Source organism: Vulpes lagopus, chromosome 12, assembly GCF_018345385.1.
Source record: "Vulpes lagopus strain Blue_001 chromosome 12, ASM1834538v1, whole genome shotgun sequence".
Taxonomy (NCBI): Eukaryota; Metazoa; Chordata; class Mammalia; order Carnivora; family Canidae; genus Vulpes; species Vulpes lagopus.
Window position 1 is genome coordinate 18,540,243 of NC_054835.1, and position 14,518 is coordinate 18,554,760.

The 14,518-nt window shown below is 51.7% G+C and overlaps 3 protein-coding genes, 1 long non-coding RNA gene and 3 other non-coding genes across 9 annotated transcripts; 2 read left to right on the top strand and 5 right to left on the bottom strand.

Annotated features, from left to right (window-relative positions):
* Nucleotides 1–839: 839 nt before the first annotated feature.
* TLCD1 (TLC domain containing 1) lies at nt 840–3,086 on the top strand. Its single transcript, XM_041726642.1, has 4 exons — nt 840–1,460; nt 1,782–1,864; nt 1,957–2,039; nt 2,456–3,086. The coding sequence occupies exons 1-4, from the start codon at nt 1,267–1,269 to the stop codon at nt 2,837–2,839; spliced, it is 744 nt and encodes a 247-aa protein (XP_041582576.1). The 5' UTR covers nt 840–1,266; the 3' UTR covers nt 2,840–3,086.
* Nucleotides 3,087–3,201: 115 nt separating this feature from the next.
* RPL23A (ribosomal protein L23a) lies at nt 3,202–5,548 on the bottom strand. The gene is made up of 2 exons (XM_041726643.1): nt 4,234–5,548; nt 3,202–3,772 (listed from the first exon to the last, which is right to left on the bottom strand). The coding sequence occupies exons 1-2, from the start codon at nt 4,656–4,658 to the stop codon at nt 3,637–3,639; spliced, it is 561 nt and encodes a 186-aa protein (XP_041582577.1). The 5' UTR covers nt 4,659–5,548; the 3' UTR covers nt 3,202–3,636.
* LOC121474341 lies at nt 3,847–3,911 on the bottom strand. The gene has a single exon (XR_005983352.1). It is a non-coding gene; the product is annotated as a small nucleolar RNA SNORD42 (small nucleolar RNA).
* LOC121474347 lies at nt 4,501–4,572 on the bottom strand. The gene has a single exon (XR_005983357.1). It is a non-coding gene; the product is annotated as a small nucleolar RNA Z17 (small nucleolar RNA).
* Nucleotides 5,549–6,214: 666 nt separating the features above from the next.
* On the bottom strand, nt 6,215–8,284 carry LOC121473865. The gene is made up of 3 exons (XR_005983251.1): nt 8,130–8,284; nt 6,752–7,036; nt 6,215–6,274 (listed from the first exon to the last, which is right to left on the bottom strand). It is a non-coding gene; the product is annotated as an uncharacterized LOC121473865 (long non-coding RNA).
* Nucleotides 6,353–6,419, bottom strand: LOC121474340. Its single transcript, XR_005983351.1, has one exon. It is a non-coding gene; the product is annotated as a small nucleolar RNA SNORD42 (small nucleolar RNA).
* Nucleotides 8,285–8,317: 33 nt separating the features above from the next.
* On the top strand, nt 8,318–12,181 carry RAB34 (RAB34, member RAS oncogene family). Of its 3 annotated transcripts, XM_041726641.1 has the most exons (12): nt 8,318–8,453; nt 9,129–9,341; nt 9,570–9,661; nt 10,378–10,443; nt 10,546–10,647; nt 10,762–10,826; nt 10,938–10,989; nt 11,180–11,261; nt 11,354–11,444; nt 11,577–11,684; nt 11,766–11,836; nt 11,936–12,181. In XM_041726641.1, exons 2-11 carry the CDS (start codon nt 9,288–9,290, stop codon nt 11,831–11,833), a joined length of 780 nt encoding a protein of 259 aa, XP_041582575.1. In that variant the 5' UTR covers nt 8,318–8,453; nt 9,129–9,287; the 3' UTR covers nt 11,834–11,836; nt 11,936–12,181. The 3 variants fall into 3 exon arrangements, with proteins under 3 accessions (XP_041582575.1, XP_041582573.1, XP_041582574.1); XM_041726639.1 differs by having other exon boundaries at nt 11,766–12,181; XM_041726640.1 differs by having other exon boundaries at nt 8,418–8,489; nt 11,766–12,181.
* The last annotated feature ends 2,337 nt before the right edge of the window (nt 12,182–14,518 follow it).

Consider the following 14,518-nt stretch of genomic DNA (forward strand, 5'->3'; position numbering starts at 1 on the left):
ACAAAGCTGCCCTGTGAGCAAAAGAGAGCTCAGAGGGGGAAAGCCGCTCAACCCGGGAAACTCGTGCTCTCACCTAGAAACCAGTAGAGCCGTGGTTGACCCAGAAGCCCCACAGGGGTTAGTTAATATGTAATCTTGTATCCATCAAAGGAGGCAGAACAAACACCCAAACCTCTTGGTCCCTGGGTCTCCGGCACCTCAGGTTTCTAGCTTTCCTTCCCTCTCGCAGCATCTTTCCTCCCCACCTCACCACCCCCCATCCAACTACTCCCTTCCTCTCCTTTACCATCCCCAGCCTTGGATTCTCAGCCTTTCCTCCGTTTGCACCTCGTACGTTTGGAGGCGGGAGGGGGATCCCGCGCCAACGTGGGGATAGGCTGACACCTAGTGACCACGAGCTGCAACCGCTCCAGACCACTGGCCTCGAGTAAGGGTTACGCCAGTAGCCCGTGCAAATCGGAGGTCTTCCTCATGCCAGCCCAAAGGAGCCAGAAAAGCCGGGTCTGTCTGAGGGAGGATTGTGACAACCGCTGGGCCCCAGTAGCCCAAGAGCGGGCTGGGAAGAGGGGTGGTGGTGGATTAGTCGACCCTTCCTAGGCACCACGTCGATGAGGGGCACCGTAGAGGCTGATAAACAAGTCCGTCTCTGGCCTGAAGAAGCCAGAGATCTAGTGGCAGAACAGGGTATGGGCGGAGACCATTATCGAGGCGGGGCTCGGAGCGCTTCGCAGGACCTGGGCTTAAAGGACGCGGGTGTGTGGCGGGCCCCGCCCCGCTCTGCCCAGGAAGGAGTTGAGGGCGGAGAGAGTTGTCTCAGTACCCGCCCAGACGGGGGAGCCGGTAGCCCCGGGGAAAGTGGGAACGCCGGTGAATGAGGCCAAGCAAGCGAGGCTGGACTCTGGGCAGTCGAGAGGCGCGAGCGAGGGGTACCGCGGGACAGCCCTCTTTTCGCCCGAAGTCCGCGGGAGCCAGGCGGGGCCCGGAGGCTCCGGGGAAAGGGGGCTCTCGCCCTGGCTGCTGCCGAGGCGCCGGAGGGGCGGGGCGGGGCGGGGCGGGGCGGGGGCGGGGGCGGCTCGGGGCGGGGGCAGAGACCGGCGGGGTGCGAACGAGAGCAGCGCAGGGGCCTAGAGGGCTCAGCGAAAACTGTGAGGCTGGCGGCCGGCGGGGAGGCGGCCGGGGTGAAGTGGGCCGATAGGATCCCGGCTTCCTGAGCAGTCCAACGAGGCCGGCTAGGGGGCAGACAGACAGACGGCAGAGAGGGCCAGCATGCCCCCACTGCTGCACCCCGCCCTGCCGCTGCTTCTGGGCGCCACGCTGACCTTCCGGGCGCTCCGGCGCGCGCTCAGCCGGCTGCCCCTGCCCGCGCACGTGCGCGCCGACCCCCTGCGCACCTGGCGTTGGCACAACCTGCTTGTCTCCTTCGCCCATTCCATTGTGTCCGGGATCTGGGCGCTGCTGTGGTGAGTGAAGGACTGGGGGAGTGAAGGTGGGTGGCTAGGGGAGCCCACGTTATCCTCGGAATCACTCTGGCAGGCTCAGGCCAAGCGGTTTCAACCTCTGTTCGGAAAGCTCTCCAGCTAGGAACGCAGAGGTCCCCGGGGGAGGGGGAAAGCTCATCTAGGAACCGGGAGATAACCTGGATTTCAGCCAAGCCTCTCCTCACTTCCACTCGGCCAATAACGCGAGCCCATATTCCCTGGGGACCGGGAAGGGTAATGGGGGGGGAGTAGAGGGTCCTCGGGGATGCCGAGATGTTGTGAGCTTGCCGTCTTCCCTCCCAGTGTATGGCAGACCCCCGAGATACTGGTGGAGATTGAGACGGCATGGTCGCTTTCTGGTTATCTGCTCGTTTGCTTTTCTGCAGGTAGGTCTTGCCCAGAAAATATTAAGTATGTGTGGGGACTGGGAATTTTTTTGTTCAGTTACATTCATGACCTTTCTCCGTCCCCTCCCTAGGGTATTTCATCCACGACTCGGTAGACATCGTGGTTAGTCGTCAGACACGAGCTTCTTGGGAATATCTCGTTCATCACCTCATGGTAAATGATAGGCAGGGGATGTGTAGTCCTGGTGCTAGCAACCTAGTCTCAGCCCTTTCTGGATCTGGGAGGTAAATACCATCCTAATTCATTTCCAACCTGTGTCCTACATCTCCTACCAGGACACTGAGTGAGGGTTGGCACTCTGTGTGCCCTTGGCAGGTAACTATTTGAGCCCAGCAATCCATGGCCTGACCTAATACCTCCTTGAAGACTGGAAACCCTACCCAGAGCCAGAACCTGTGGGCGGGGATCAAAATATAATTATGTTTAGTCCACCATAAACTATAATCCAGAAGGAAGCCAATAAGGATGGACTTCCCAGCCAACCATCTGGTAGCTTTGCCATTCCTACCAATTTTTAGGAAATCGATGGTATCTGGAGTCCCTAACCTGCTCTCTCCTTTGCCTTCTAGGCCATGAGTGCCTTCTTTTCAGGCATCTTTTGGAACAGTTTTGTTGGTGGGGGAGTCCTTACACTGCTGGTGGAGGTCAGCAACATATTCCTCACTATCCGCATGATGATGAAGATAAACAATGCCCAGCACCTCCTCCTGTACAGGGTCAATAAGTATGTCAACTTGGTCATGTACTTTCTCTTCCGCCTGGCCCCTCAGGCCTACCTCACCCATTTCTTCCTGCATTATTGGGGCCAGAGGACACTGGGCACCTTTCTGCTGAGTATACTGCTCATGCTGGACGTCATGATCCTCACCTACTTTTCCCGCCTCCTCCGCTCAGACTTCTGCCCTGAGCGTGTCCCCAGTCAGCAACACAAAGGCAAGTTTTTGACTGAGTGAAAGGCACAAAGCCTACAACTTGTGGCAAGAGCAAAGGCGCCAAAAACAGCCTGCATGTGTAAGAGAATTAGCTCCACGCCTGGGGCATCCTCTGAGGCCGACTGCTGCACCTACTATTGAAAATGTTGATGAAAGCACTCCTCTGAAGTCCTTGTCCTTTCTTGGGCAAGGGGTGAGGGAAGCAGACAGACCGGTTGGACATAGTAGTTGGGTGTGGGGACAGGTGCAATGAAAGCCAACCAGTCCACACTGCCCTGAAGTGGATACTAATGAGAACTCAGTGTGTTGGTTTCCTACAAAGCCTCTTCCAGATAAAGGGAAGGATTCTTGTTTGTTTTCTTACCCCTCCAACAGTGGCAAGTTGTAGTTGTCCCAGGACAATGAACCCCAATCCGGGCCCCAAATATCTGAGCTTCCACTGCTGGGATTTTAACAAGTGTGGTGTGGTAATAAGGCAGTGTTCCAACAGGGTAAGTAGACCAAGAGTCTTACCTAAGCCCTGTTACTTAAGTGTATATATATATACCATACTATGGCCTCCCAGAAGCCCAACCAGAAATCAACAAACAAACATATATGGTGAAAAAATTTATATTTAGATTTATAGCCGGCTGGACTCAGTTTAGATGATCCCAATCTGAAAAACAAAAGGGGAGCTTTCATTACCAGGAGCTGAAATGTGAAGATTAGCTGAAAAGTCACGGTTAAAAAGCAAAATGAGGTGAGGTAGGGCCTATTAAGGATACGGGGTACAGTCAGTTAAGACCAGTCAGGAGAAGTCATGTTTTGGTCACTTATTAGTGACCAAAAGAGCCATCACTTGGACCCAGGCAGTGGGTGAGGTCACAGAAAAGGAAGCTTACTTTGTTGGCAACATCCAAAGCATCATAGTCAGGAGCCAGTCGAACATATGCTTTCTTCTCTCCATCAGGCCTAGGATGAAGGATGTCTTAATTCCTCTTGCCCTTACTGCCCCTAACCCCTTCCCTTTCCCCCTAGTCTTTCTGGCACATCAGCAGTTCCTTTGTTCATGTCATTCTTTCCTAAATAGTGACTTTTCCATCATTTGCACAAGAGGCTAGGGATGCCACCAAACCACATATGAAGCCAAGTTCCCTCGTGGGGACCACCGCAGTACATTTTAAGACTTTAAGTGCAGATAATCTGACATAAATTGGGTCTAGGGCCTGTCTGTCTAAAGGTGTAAGAATCAAGAAAGCCAACACCATACATCAAGTCCTAGAGGCAGGAGAGCTAATGTATCCTCAAAAGCCCATACCACATAGAAAGAATTAGAAATACAGCAAAAGCTGCTCATTTCTCAAGGCTCAAAAGCTGTGAAACCTACCTGACTCCATGTAGGTTTCCTGGCTCCTGATGAAGGCCCTACTCACCTGATCAAGGTGTTGACCTTGGCCACATCAATGTCATAGAGCTTCTTCACAGCCTGTTTGATCTGGTGCTTATTGGCCTTGACATCCACAATGAACACAAGTGTGTTGTTGTCTTCTATTTTCTTCATGGCTGACTCAGTAGTTAAGGGGAACTTGATGATGGCATAGTGATCAAGCCTGGAGAAGAAGCAAAATGGCGTCAGCTGGCCTGGGTCCGATAAAAGAGAAGATAGGCCCTCTTTCAGAGCCTGAAGCCAGAAGAGCCCAGGTGCATCAGACAATGAAGTAGCAATCATTTTTGTCAGACTTTGGTCGCTAAACAGTGTCATCATCTGCACCCTGAAACTTGGGAGACCTGTGCACTCTCTTCCACTTGAAGGACTTTCAAGTGATTGAAGAATCATCTCTGAGTAAACCCCCTTCATTCTTTGACTTTAGCGTTTTGAAGGACAAACCTCTAAAATAATTTGAGGCTTCAGAGAGTAAACAACTTACTTCAAGAGCATAAACCTGGACTGTGCATAAAGCTGAAGCCCAGAGTAGAGTTCCAAAGAACATTAGTGCTTCACTATGAGATGAGATAGACATTTCTGCCCCCTCTAGTTGCTGAAAACTGGTTTGAGGACCAATGAATGAAAGCAACTTTTATTTATAGTCCAAGTTAAACTTACAATGGCTTGACCATACCTACCACACAGCTTTCCCCCTCAAATTCAGAAAAGCAAGTCTCTGTTCATCTGGACATTATGTTCCTGTCTTAAAGCTAGATATCAGGTCTCAACCTCTCATCACATTAAACCCTAAGTCTAAATGGGGGTAAAAAGTGCTTTCCTCCACGGACACACCCACTCTACCACTTTCTTTTCTTTTTTTTAAGAAATAGAAGATGGCAGTTACTACTATTGCTCTAATACGTGGCCCCTAAAGTCAGTTTTATTACTACAAAACACTTCAAAGACCCTAATCTTTTGCCTATTCCCTCCTATTTCTTGAGTGTAAATGAGAATTTTTACATACACCGTTGCAGGCCTTCTATGTCCATTTGGTTATTATAAGTGTCCTTATCAACCTAGAATCAGCACCCGTTAGAGGACTATTCCTTCCAGCAATAGGCGCAATGAATAACCAAATCTGGAACTCCAAAACAAAATACATTTATCGAAGTCCTACTTTACACTCCAAGAAAACAGAGTTTAAAACCTTATTCAGAAAAAAATAAAATAAAATAAATAAATAAAACCTTATTCAGGGCAGCCCGGATAGCTCTGCACTTTAGCACCGCTTTCAGCCCAGGGTGTGATCCTGGAGACCCAGAATGGAGTCCCACGTTGGGCTCCCTGCATGGAGCCTGCTTCTGCTTGTGTCTGTGGCTCTCTCTGTGTATCTCTCATGAATAAGTAAATAAAATCTTAAAAATAAAACCCTAATCATAGGGCACCTGGGTGGCTCAGTGGTTGAGTGCCTTTAGCTCAGGTCGTGATCGCAGGATTCTGGGATCCAGGCCTGCATCGGGCTCCCTCAGGGAGCCTGCTGCTCTCTGTATCTCTAGTGAATAGGTGTTTTTTAAAAACTAAAAAAAAATATAAAAATCCTGGTCATATAAGAACAATAATTAACCTGACAATTAGTTAACATTAATAATAACTGAGCTGTTTTAAACAACTCCCGCCAATATTGTAAAAACGTCTCTTCTTGTTCTTAAATGGGGCACTAACAATCCCTTCACACTCCCCTTAGGAAGACACACACACACACTAGGTACCAACATGTATTTGAGAACCCATGCTGTAGGTTTGTTAAGTTTCCAAATTACGAATGGTTACCCAACATCTTTTCACAGGAAAGGGCATTACTAACTTGTTTCTCCTGGGGGCGCTCTTTCGAGGATATTTGGGCTGCCTTCGGAGACGCAGGGTCTTGGGTCTTCGGAATGTAGGTGAGGTGCGGATCTTCTTTTTTTTGTGACTGTGCACGCCTTTCAGCACCGCTTTCTTAGCTTTCAAAGCCTTTGCTTTGGCTTCGGCTTTGGGAGGGGCAGGTGCTGAGAGAAAGAAAGAAAATTAGGGGTCGGGATTCAGAAAACAATCACTTCCGTCCTAGCGGGCGCCCCAGTCCACACGTGCATCAGTGGTTCCTTTGAAGACATCACAAGTCTCAGGAGATTAAAATTTTTCCATCATATGCACGATACTGGTTCGAACTTGGGAAGAAGTCCAGGAATACGACGCAGAAAAAAGGAACTAGCGATATTCGAACGCTTGATATCTGACAAGACGTGTGTTAGCAGTTTTATTTACCTTATATAGCCCCGCCTAAAACACGGGAAAAATAAAGTAAATTAAATTGTGGGAGGCTAGTTTTTTTTTTACAGGTCTGGAGACACGGAGGTCCGGCCGGTGGATATAAGTAGTTCCCCAAAGCCAACCGTCTGGCAACCCCCGACAGGTGGGGCCGGCCAGGCTTGCCTCCACAAACCACCTCAGAAGAGCCTAGCCCACGAGGCTGGGCACACACGCACCGTGGCATGGCGGAATGCGAGAGGCAGCTCGGGAGAGGACACCCCAAAGCTTAGCCTAGCCGCTGTCCTCCCAGTTCGTTCATTCCGAAGAGATCCCACGCCAGCTAACCGTGATAACCCTCTTTCCCCAGCCCGAGCACACACCTTCCTTCTTCGCCTTCGGCGCCATCTTCGTGAAAGGGATTTCCCAGGCTCGTTTCCACGGGCTTATAGAGCGCAGTCTCATCGAAGACTCGCGATGCTTTTTATTTAAAGCTGATTGGATAAACTGTAGCGCAGCGCCCTCTGGGAATGGTAGTTAAGTTTAATGCCATCGCGAGAGTGATTAAACATGCTCCACCCCTTCTCGCAAAAGAGTCTAAAGTGTCTTGGGGGTTGTAGTTTTCTGGAGGCGTCTGTTTATTTGCTAAGGTCGTGGATGTGTTTCGTGTAGCCAGCTGCAGCTAGCGTCTGATCCTGAGCGCTTCCCATTTTGAGGAAAGTATTGCAGTTTCAGGAGACAGTAACACTGAAAACTGAGCTAAATATAATTAGGTTGACTCAGGGAGAGTGAAGCAAAGTTCTAGAACGTTAGAGCAGAAGTTGTCTGGTACAGGAGCTCCTGGGTGGTTCAGTAGGTTAAGCCTCTGCCTTCTGCTCAGGTCATGATCCCAGGGTCCTGGGGTGCAGACCCCCATAGGGGTCCCTGCTCAGCTAAGACCTGGCTTCTCCCCTCTGCCGCCCCCTACTCCGGGTTGTGTGCACTCTCTCAACAAAACAAAACAAACTTTAATTATCTGGTCCAAGACCCTCAAACAACCTCTGTGGAAATTTAGGTCCAGAGCGGCGACGTGGTTTATCAATAACACAGTGAGTGATTTGGTCGCAGAAAAAGACGAGTCAGGCAGAGGAGAGGAGGAAAGTATCATAGGAGGTAGAAGGTGGCCGTATCTGCCCCGCTTTACCTGTGATAGTTCTAGATGTCGTGCGTTTTCCCCGATAATACTCTTTAAACTACCAAGATTAAAAACACCCGTTGTACTGATTTCGCTAGGACTCGCTAGTTCTCCTGAGTAATTTCATTCATAGTCCCCTCTCTTTAGTCTTCCCTCCCCTGCTCCAGTCATGTTGGCATCCTTAAATTCAGTTCCCCACACAGAACAAGTTTTAGGAATGCTTCGGTTTGCTTCTCCGATGGTCTGTGTCTATCCCATCTCCACCCTACCCTTTCTATCTTCCTCCTCCCCGCTTTGGAACTAGCTGTCCCCTTTTGACGGCGAGAATTATTGTGTCCTACACCCCTCTTCTATTCTGCAGACCTGCAAAATGGAAGAGCTGTCCTTGGGGGTAAGATTGCGATGGGATCAGAGAGAACGCCAGTACCAGAGCGGTGACCTACCTAAAGGGAGGAGTTCCAGGATCACCTAGCTCTTCTTTACCCTCCATTGAGGGAGACAGACTCCGGACTTTGGACGTCTCTTTCCTTGGTGGGCATCCCGTTCTGCCCTCGGTATCCCCTGTATGCTTTCCCCCATCCCACTCCATCCCAGGCAGGAGGGCGAGTGGGGGCAGACTCTATGAGTCACGTCCTGGGCCTGGAGTTGAGAAGGGAAGCGCCGCCTCTCCTTGGGCCCCGTCTCTCCTCCTTTCCCCTCCCCGCCTGTTTCTAGCCCAGCCAGATACTGCGCAGCGATCATCGATTCTCCATCACCAATTTGACTGGGTAAGGGTCCCCTTGGAGCCGCAGCCCGGCCCAGAGGTACAGGGGAGAACGGCCGTGGGGGGTGGTGGGGGGACTTGGATCGGGGCAGGTTCCAGCCTGGGTGGAGGCGGTCCTGGTGCCCGTGAGGCGTCTGGCAGGGTACCCAGAGCCGGGGCAGCTCAGTGGGGAGAAGAGGGGGAGGCTGGGACAGGCTGCGAGGCCAGGAGCTGCCGGGAGAGGGGCAGGGGGCGGCCCTTCTCCAGGAATTTCCGGGGATCATGTTACAGCGCTCGCGGAGGGAGAGCGGAGTGGGACGCCAGGCCCTGCAGCGGACTGGGCCCCTGGCCCCCTCCTCCAGCAGCCCGCGGGCCTTGCAGCGCCACCCCTGCCCACACTGACCCCGTGCGGCGGGCCGCTCTGCGCCCCCGGGCAGCTGTGTTATGGTAGGGCCGCCTCAACCTCGAGTTGTCGTCGGGTCCCCGCGGCCCCGAGTCATTGTAGGAACTATCCGGCCCCGAGTTATTGTGGGGTCTGCGCGGGCCCGGCCCACCCCGGACGGGATTTCCCGCCCCCATTTGGCTGCGGCTGAGTCTCCCCGCCCCCGAGTCGTCGTCGGGACGCCCCGGGCCCGGGTGATTGTAGGTTCGCCCCGGCCCCGGATGACTGTCTCATCCCCGTGGCCCGCTGTGGTCGTAGCGTCCCCGAGGCCGCGGGCTCCCGTAGGCTCCCCGTGGCCCAGAGTTATAGTCGGGACACCCCGGTCGCGGGTGATTGTCGGGTCTCCGCGGGCCCGGGTCGCTGGGGTGGATCAGGCCCCCGCGCCTTCTCGGGGCTCCCCGCAAGGTCGCAGGCGAGATGAACATTCTGGCGCCGGTGCGGAGGGACCGCGTCCTGGCGGAGCTGCCCCAGGTAGGCGCCAGGGCCACGTCGGGCTTCTGGCTGCGGTGGGGTGTGGGCGGAGAGGAGGCGGCACCAGATCAGTTAGAGGCTAGGGCCCAGCCCTGCCGCCCAGCTAGGCCTGCTGCTTCTGGGTGGTCCCCGTACCCCCCCACCCCCCGCCCCGCCCCGCCCAGGGCAGCTTGGCTGCGGGACGTGCGCCAGGAGTGGGTGAGTCCCGTTCTCTTCTATCGCTCTAAGTGCCTGAGGAAGGAGGCCGCTTTGCACGTGCACAAAGACTTCCACCCCCGCGTCACCTGCGCATGCCAGGAGCACCGGACAGGCACCGTGGGGTGAGTTAGACACCTTTAGCAAAGAAAGGAAGTCCCCGGAAACCCTGTAGTCCAAGCTAGGGTACACACAAACCCCTAGAGGCTCCATTTCAGCCTCTACTAACTATATGCTTATTCCCCCCCCCCCTTTTTTTATACCCATTTGTTCTCTCTTTTCTTCCCAGCAAGGTTGTGTTGAATCCTATGAAATGGAGTGGGTAGAGAGGTGGCAGTTCACTTCCTGACACAGAGAACCCGAGAGGGTGGTTGTCAGCTCAGCTTCCCACATACCATTCATTTGAGCCCCGGGGGCTCAATTTAAGATGTATCCTGATTTCAGAGATGTTAAAATGTATGTGTGGGGAGTGAAGGGGCAGTGTGTCTCAGAATATAGGACATCTATCTCATTTGAACCTTCATAACAGTCCAATAGAATATATAGTAAATCTCCGCTTAGTAAATGTTGATACTGAGGCTCAAAGAGGCTAAGTAACTTGTCCTGAGTCACACAGATAGCGAAAGTAAGAACTGGGATTCAGATTTATGTCTCTCTGATGCTGAAACACAGAACACTCTTCTGCAAGTATATGTGTCTAGGCAAGTTGCCTGGGAGGCCTCATGTCTATGGTAACCTCAGCCAGGGTACAGCTAACTTTATAGACTCCGTAGGGAACATTGAGACTCCTGGGTTGCAAGAGATAGCACTCACTCCTCCTGCCCACTTTTGTGTCCTGCAGATTTAAGATCTCCAAAGTCATTGTGGTGGGGGACCTGTCAGTGGGGAAGACTTGTCTCATTAATAGGTAAGAAGGTGCTCCAGTTGAGCTGGATTGGGCCGGCCAGGGTTCAGCCAGACCTAGCCAGGTGGGCCAGGCTCAGGGCCAGAGCATCTGGTGTTCCCTCAGGTTCTGCAAAGATACTTTTGATAAGAATTACAAGGCCACCATTGGAGTGGACTTTGAGATGGAACGATTTGAGGTGTTGGGCATCCCCTTTAGTCTGCAGCTGTGAGTACTTTCTCCATACCTTCCTGCCCTTCCTTGCCCCAGTGCCATACCCCCCTCCCCACCCCCCACACACCCACATACCTGTGCTTTACCCTACCCCTTCCTTTCTCCCAGCTGGGATACTGCTGGACAGGAGAGGTTCAAATGCATTGCGTCAACCTATTACCGAGGAGCTCAAGGTAAGAGCTGAGGTGCAAGTGGGGCAGGTGGGTGTTCCTGGTCTCTAATCTAGGGTTGGGGAGATTTGGGAAATGAGCCAGTAATGTCAGCTGTTTTTGCCACTTTTCCAGCCATCATCATTGTCTTCAACCTGAATGATGTGGCCTCCCTGGAACATACCAAGTATGTGGGGATGCTGGACTATAATGGGGGCTCTAGGAAGAGAGGGTTCAGAAAAGAGGGGTGGTCAGGGGCATTAGTAGGGAAGGGGAAGAATGCACTGAGGACCAGAGAGAGAGTAATGGGCATACGAGTGTCAGCGAGAGGAGCCTCTCCAGCTCACTTATCCTTGGTTGTCTCCCTTCTCTGGCAGACAATGGCTGGCTGATGCACTCAAGGAGAATGACCCTTCCAGTGTGCTTCTCTTCCTTGTGGGTTCCAAGAAGGACCTGAGTGTGAGTGTGTCAGTGGGGGTGGAGGTGGGGCTTCCAACTTGGTGAGGGGACTCCCTACCCCCACTTGCCATCTGACTCTGACCTTCCCTTAGACTCCTGCTCAGTACCTGCTGATGGAGAAGGATGCCCTCAAGGTGGCCCAAGAGATGAAGGCTGAGTACTGGGCTGTCTCTTCTCTCACTGGTGAGGCAGAGGTTTCAGGTCTTCTGCTGTGGCACTCTTGTCTACCTGGCCTCTCATTCCTATACCTTTAGCTGTGCCCCATGACTCAAGGCCTGGAACAGCCCCTGAGCACCCGTCTGCTCCATGTGTCAGGTGAAAATGTCCGGGAATTCTTCTTCCGTGTGGCAGCACTGACCTTTGAGGCCACGGTGCTGGCTGAGCTGGAGAAATCGGGGGCCCGGCGCATCGGAGATGTTGTCCGTGAGTGCCTGCCTGGTGAGGGTGGCAGAGAGCATGGGGAACGTCTAATTCTTGCTTCACATATTTTCCACCCTTTTTCAGGCATCCATAGTGATGACAGTAACCTCTATCTAACTGCTCGCAAGAAGAAGCCCACGTGCTGCCCGTGAGTGGTAAGGGGACTGTCCAGAGCCTGCGCAGCCCTGGGGCACTGTGCCACCTTGACTCCCCTAGACCTCGAACCTGGACATTTGCACTGATTGTTTTTCCAGACCAAAGAGCTGCCTGTTGGTGGCAGTACCCCTGGAGGGGTAGCGGGGACCATGCTAGTCGCTTCCTGCCCCAGGCACCATGCCAAAGACTGGATGTTCCCCCTCCTCCAGGGGCTCTCCAGGGTGCCCAGCAGTGGGGAGGTAATCCCTGCTGCTTTTGCTTAGCCTGCTGGGCCCTTTTGAGTATGAGGATGCTTAATGATCCCAGCCTCACACTGTGCCTTATGCATTAAAATATTATTAGCAGTTTGGGGACTAGAGTCCTTTGTTGGGGATGAGGGTTGTGGAATTAGCAGGGCTGTGTGGCTGTCTTGGGAATGGAGCTTCCTGCTGGATTCTGGCCATATCTGACCCCTGGGCCTAGACAGGCTGAGAGCTCAGGAACCACATTTTGGAGGGGTGTCCTGGACTCTCAGTGGTTGGCTTTGAGAGCTCTTTCCTTTGGTTCCTTATCCCCAACTGTGTCCTCCTACTTGGTGCTTATTCACATATTTCTACCACTAGATAATTGTTTCCTTTTTTTCACCGATTCTGCCTTCCATTAAGAAAAAAAAAAAAAAAAACAACTTATCTGAGGGGAACACTGTAAGAAGTGATGGAGGTTTTGAATGCTCTTTGGGTTGACCAGAAGGCCCAGCGCTGGTATGGGCTTGGCTGTTACTCAGAAGATGTGCTATCTAATGTATATCTAACATTATTAGTAGTATAAACATAAATTTATGAGTAGTGTCCTTTTACATTTTAAAACATGATTAAAATAAACAAAACAGCATAGGGGTGTTTGGCTGGCTCACTCAGTAGAACATCTGATTCTTTATCTCAGGGGTGTGAGTTTAAACCCTACGTTAGGGGCAGTCCCAGTGGCACAGCGGTTTAGCGCCGCTTGCAGTTTAGGGCGTAATCCTGGAGACCCTGGATCAAGTCCCACGTCAGGCTTCCTGCATGGAGCCTGCTTCTCCCTCTGCCTGTGTCTCTGCCTCTCTCTTTCTCTCTCTCTGTGTGTGTGTCTCTATGAATAAATAAATAAATAATCTTAAAAAAAATAAACCCTACGTTAGGCCCAGAACTTACTTTATTTTTTATAGTATTATTTTTTTTAATTTTTATTTATTTATTCATGAGAGACACACACACACAGAGAGGCAGAGACACACAGACAGAGGGAGAAGCAGGCTCCGTGCAGGGAGCCTGATGTGGGACTCAATCCTGGGTCTCCAGGATCACACCCTGGGCCAAAGGCAGACGCCCAACCACTGAGCCACCTGGGCTGCCCCCAGAACTTTAAAAAGGAAAAAGGAGGGCAGCCCCGATGGCGCAGCAGTTTGGCGCCACCTGCAGCCTGGGGTGTGATCCTGGAGATCCAGGATCGAGTCCGAGGTCAGGCTTCCTGTAGGGAGCCTGCTTCTCCCTCTGCCTGTGTCTCTGCCATTCTCTCTCTGTGTCTCTATGAATAAATAAACAAAATCTTAAAATAAAATAAAATAAAAAGGAAAAAGAAAAAAAAAAGGAAAAAGGATTGGGATCCCTGGGTGGCTCAGCAGTTTAGCGCCTGCCTTTGGCTCAGGGCGTGATTCTGGAGTCTTGGGATCGAGTTCCGCATTGGGCTCCCTGCGTGGAGCCTGCTTCTCCCTCTGCCTGTGTCTCTGCCTCTCTCTCTCTGTGTCTCTCATGAATAAATAAAATCTTAAAGAAAAAGGAAAAAGGAAGGGAAAAAAAACCCGGCATATTTTTTTCCCTCTGCAAAAAGAAAAAGATATGCTCTGAATCAGGAAGTCCCCATTTGAGTCCTCACTGTTTATCCTCAATCACTTCTCACTGTGTTCCCCTGGGAGAAATACTATTTTTTTAATTCATTATTTTTTCCAAAGATTTACCCATTTATTCTAGAGAGCAAGAGAGTGATTGTGCAAGCAGGGGGAAAGGCCAGGGGGAGAGGCAGAGGGAGAGGTAGAAGCAGACTCCCCACTGAGCAGGGAGCCCAATGTGGGGCTTGATCCCAGGACCCCAGGATCATGACCTGAGCTGAAATCAGGAGTCAGGCTCTCAAATGACCCATCCAGGCGCCCCAAAGAGAAGTATTTTTCAAAGGGAAAGCAGAAATGGGGTGAAAAAAAGAAAACAATTATCCAGTGGTAGAAATATGGGAATAAGCACCAAGTAGGAGGACACAGTTGGGGATAAGGAACCAAAGGAAAGAGCTCTCAGACTCCCAGGCAAATCACTTATCCTCTGTGCCTCAGTTTCTCCATCTGTAAAACCAGACTGATAGCACTGATGAGGTTTCATGGATGAAATAAGGTAAAGCACCAACACACACAGGAAGAGCTCAAAAACCTTAACTATTGTAACTAATTGGAGGGAAGAGTGGTGAAGAACCTGGCTCATTTTTGACATTTTTTTTTAAGATTTTATTTATTTATTCATGAGAGACACTAAGAGAGAGGCAGAAACATAGGCAGAAGGAGCAGGCTCCATGTGGGGAACCTGATGTGGGACTTGATCCCAGGACCCTGGGATCAGGACCTGAGCCAAAGGCAGAAAGAAGCTCAACCACTGAGCCCCCCAGGGGTGCCCCTGATTGTT

Bases quoted from the DNA above. Each gene is read 5' to 3' on its own strand.
- TLCD1 (XM_041726642.1), top strand. From the start codon at position 1,267: ATGCCCCCACTGCTGCACCCCGCCCTGCCGCTGCTTCTGGGCGCCACG. The intron at 1,461-1,781 runs GTGAGTGAAGGA...CTTCCCTCCCAG, and splicing joins GGGATCTGGGCGCTGCTGTG to TGTATGGCAGACCCCCGAGA. The intron at 1,865-1,956 runs GTAGGTCTTGCC...TCCCCTCCCTAG, and splicing joins GCTCGTTTGCTTTTCTGCAG to GGTATTTCATCCACGACTCG.
- RPL23A (XM_041726643.1), bottom strand. From the start codon at position 4,658: ATGAAGGGGGTTTACTCAGAGATGATTCTTCAATCACTTGAAAGTCCT. The intron at 3,773-4,233 runs GTGAGTAGGGCC...CCTTCATCCTAG, and splicing joins AAGGTCAACACCTTGATCAG to GCCTGATGGAGAGAAGAAAG.
- RAB34 (XM_041726639.1), top strand. From the start codon at position 9,288: ATGAACATTCTGGCGCCGGTGCGGAGGGACCGCGTCCTGGCGGAGCTG. The intron at 11,445-11,576 runs GTGAGGCAGAGG...TCCATGTGTCAG, and splicing joins GGCTGTCTCTTCTCTCACTG to GTGAAAATGTCCGGGAATTC. The intron at 11,685-11,765 runs GTGAGTGCCTGC...ACCCTTTTTCAG, and splicing joins GCGCATCGGAGATGTTGTCC to GCATCCATAGTGATGACAGT.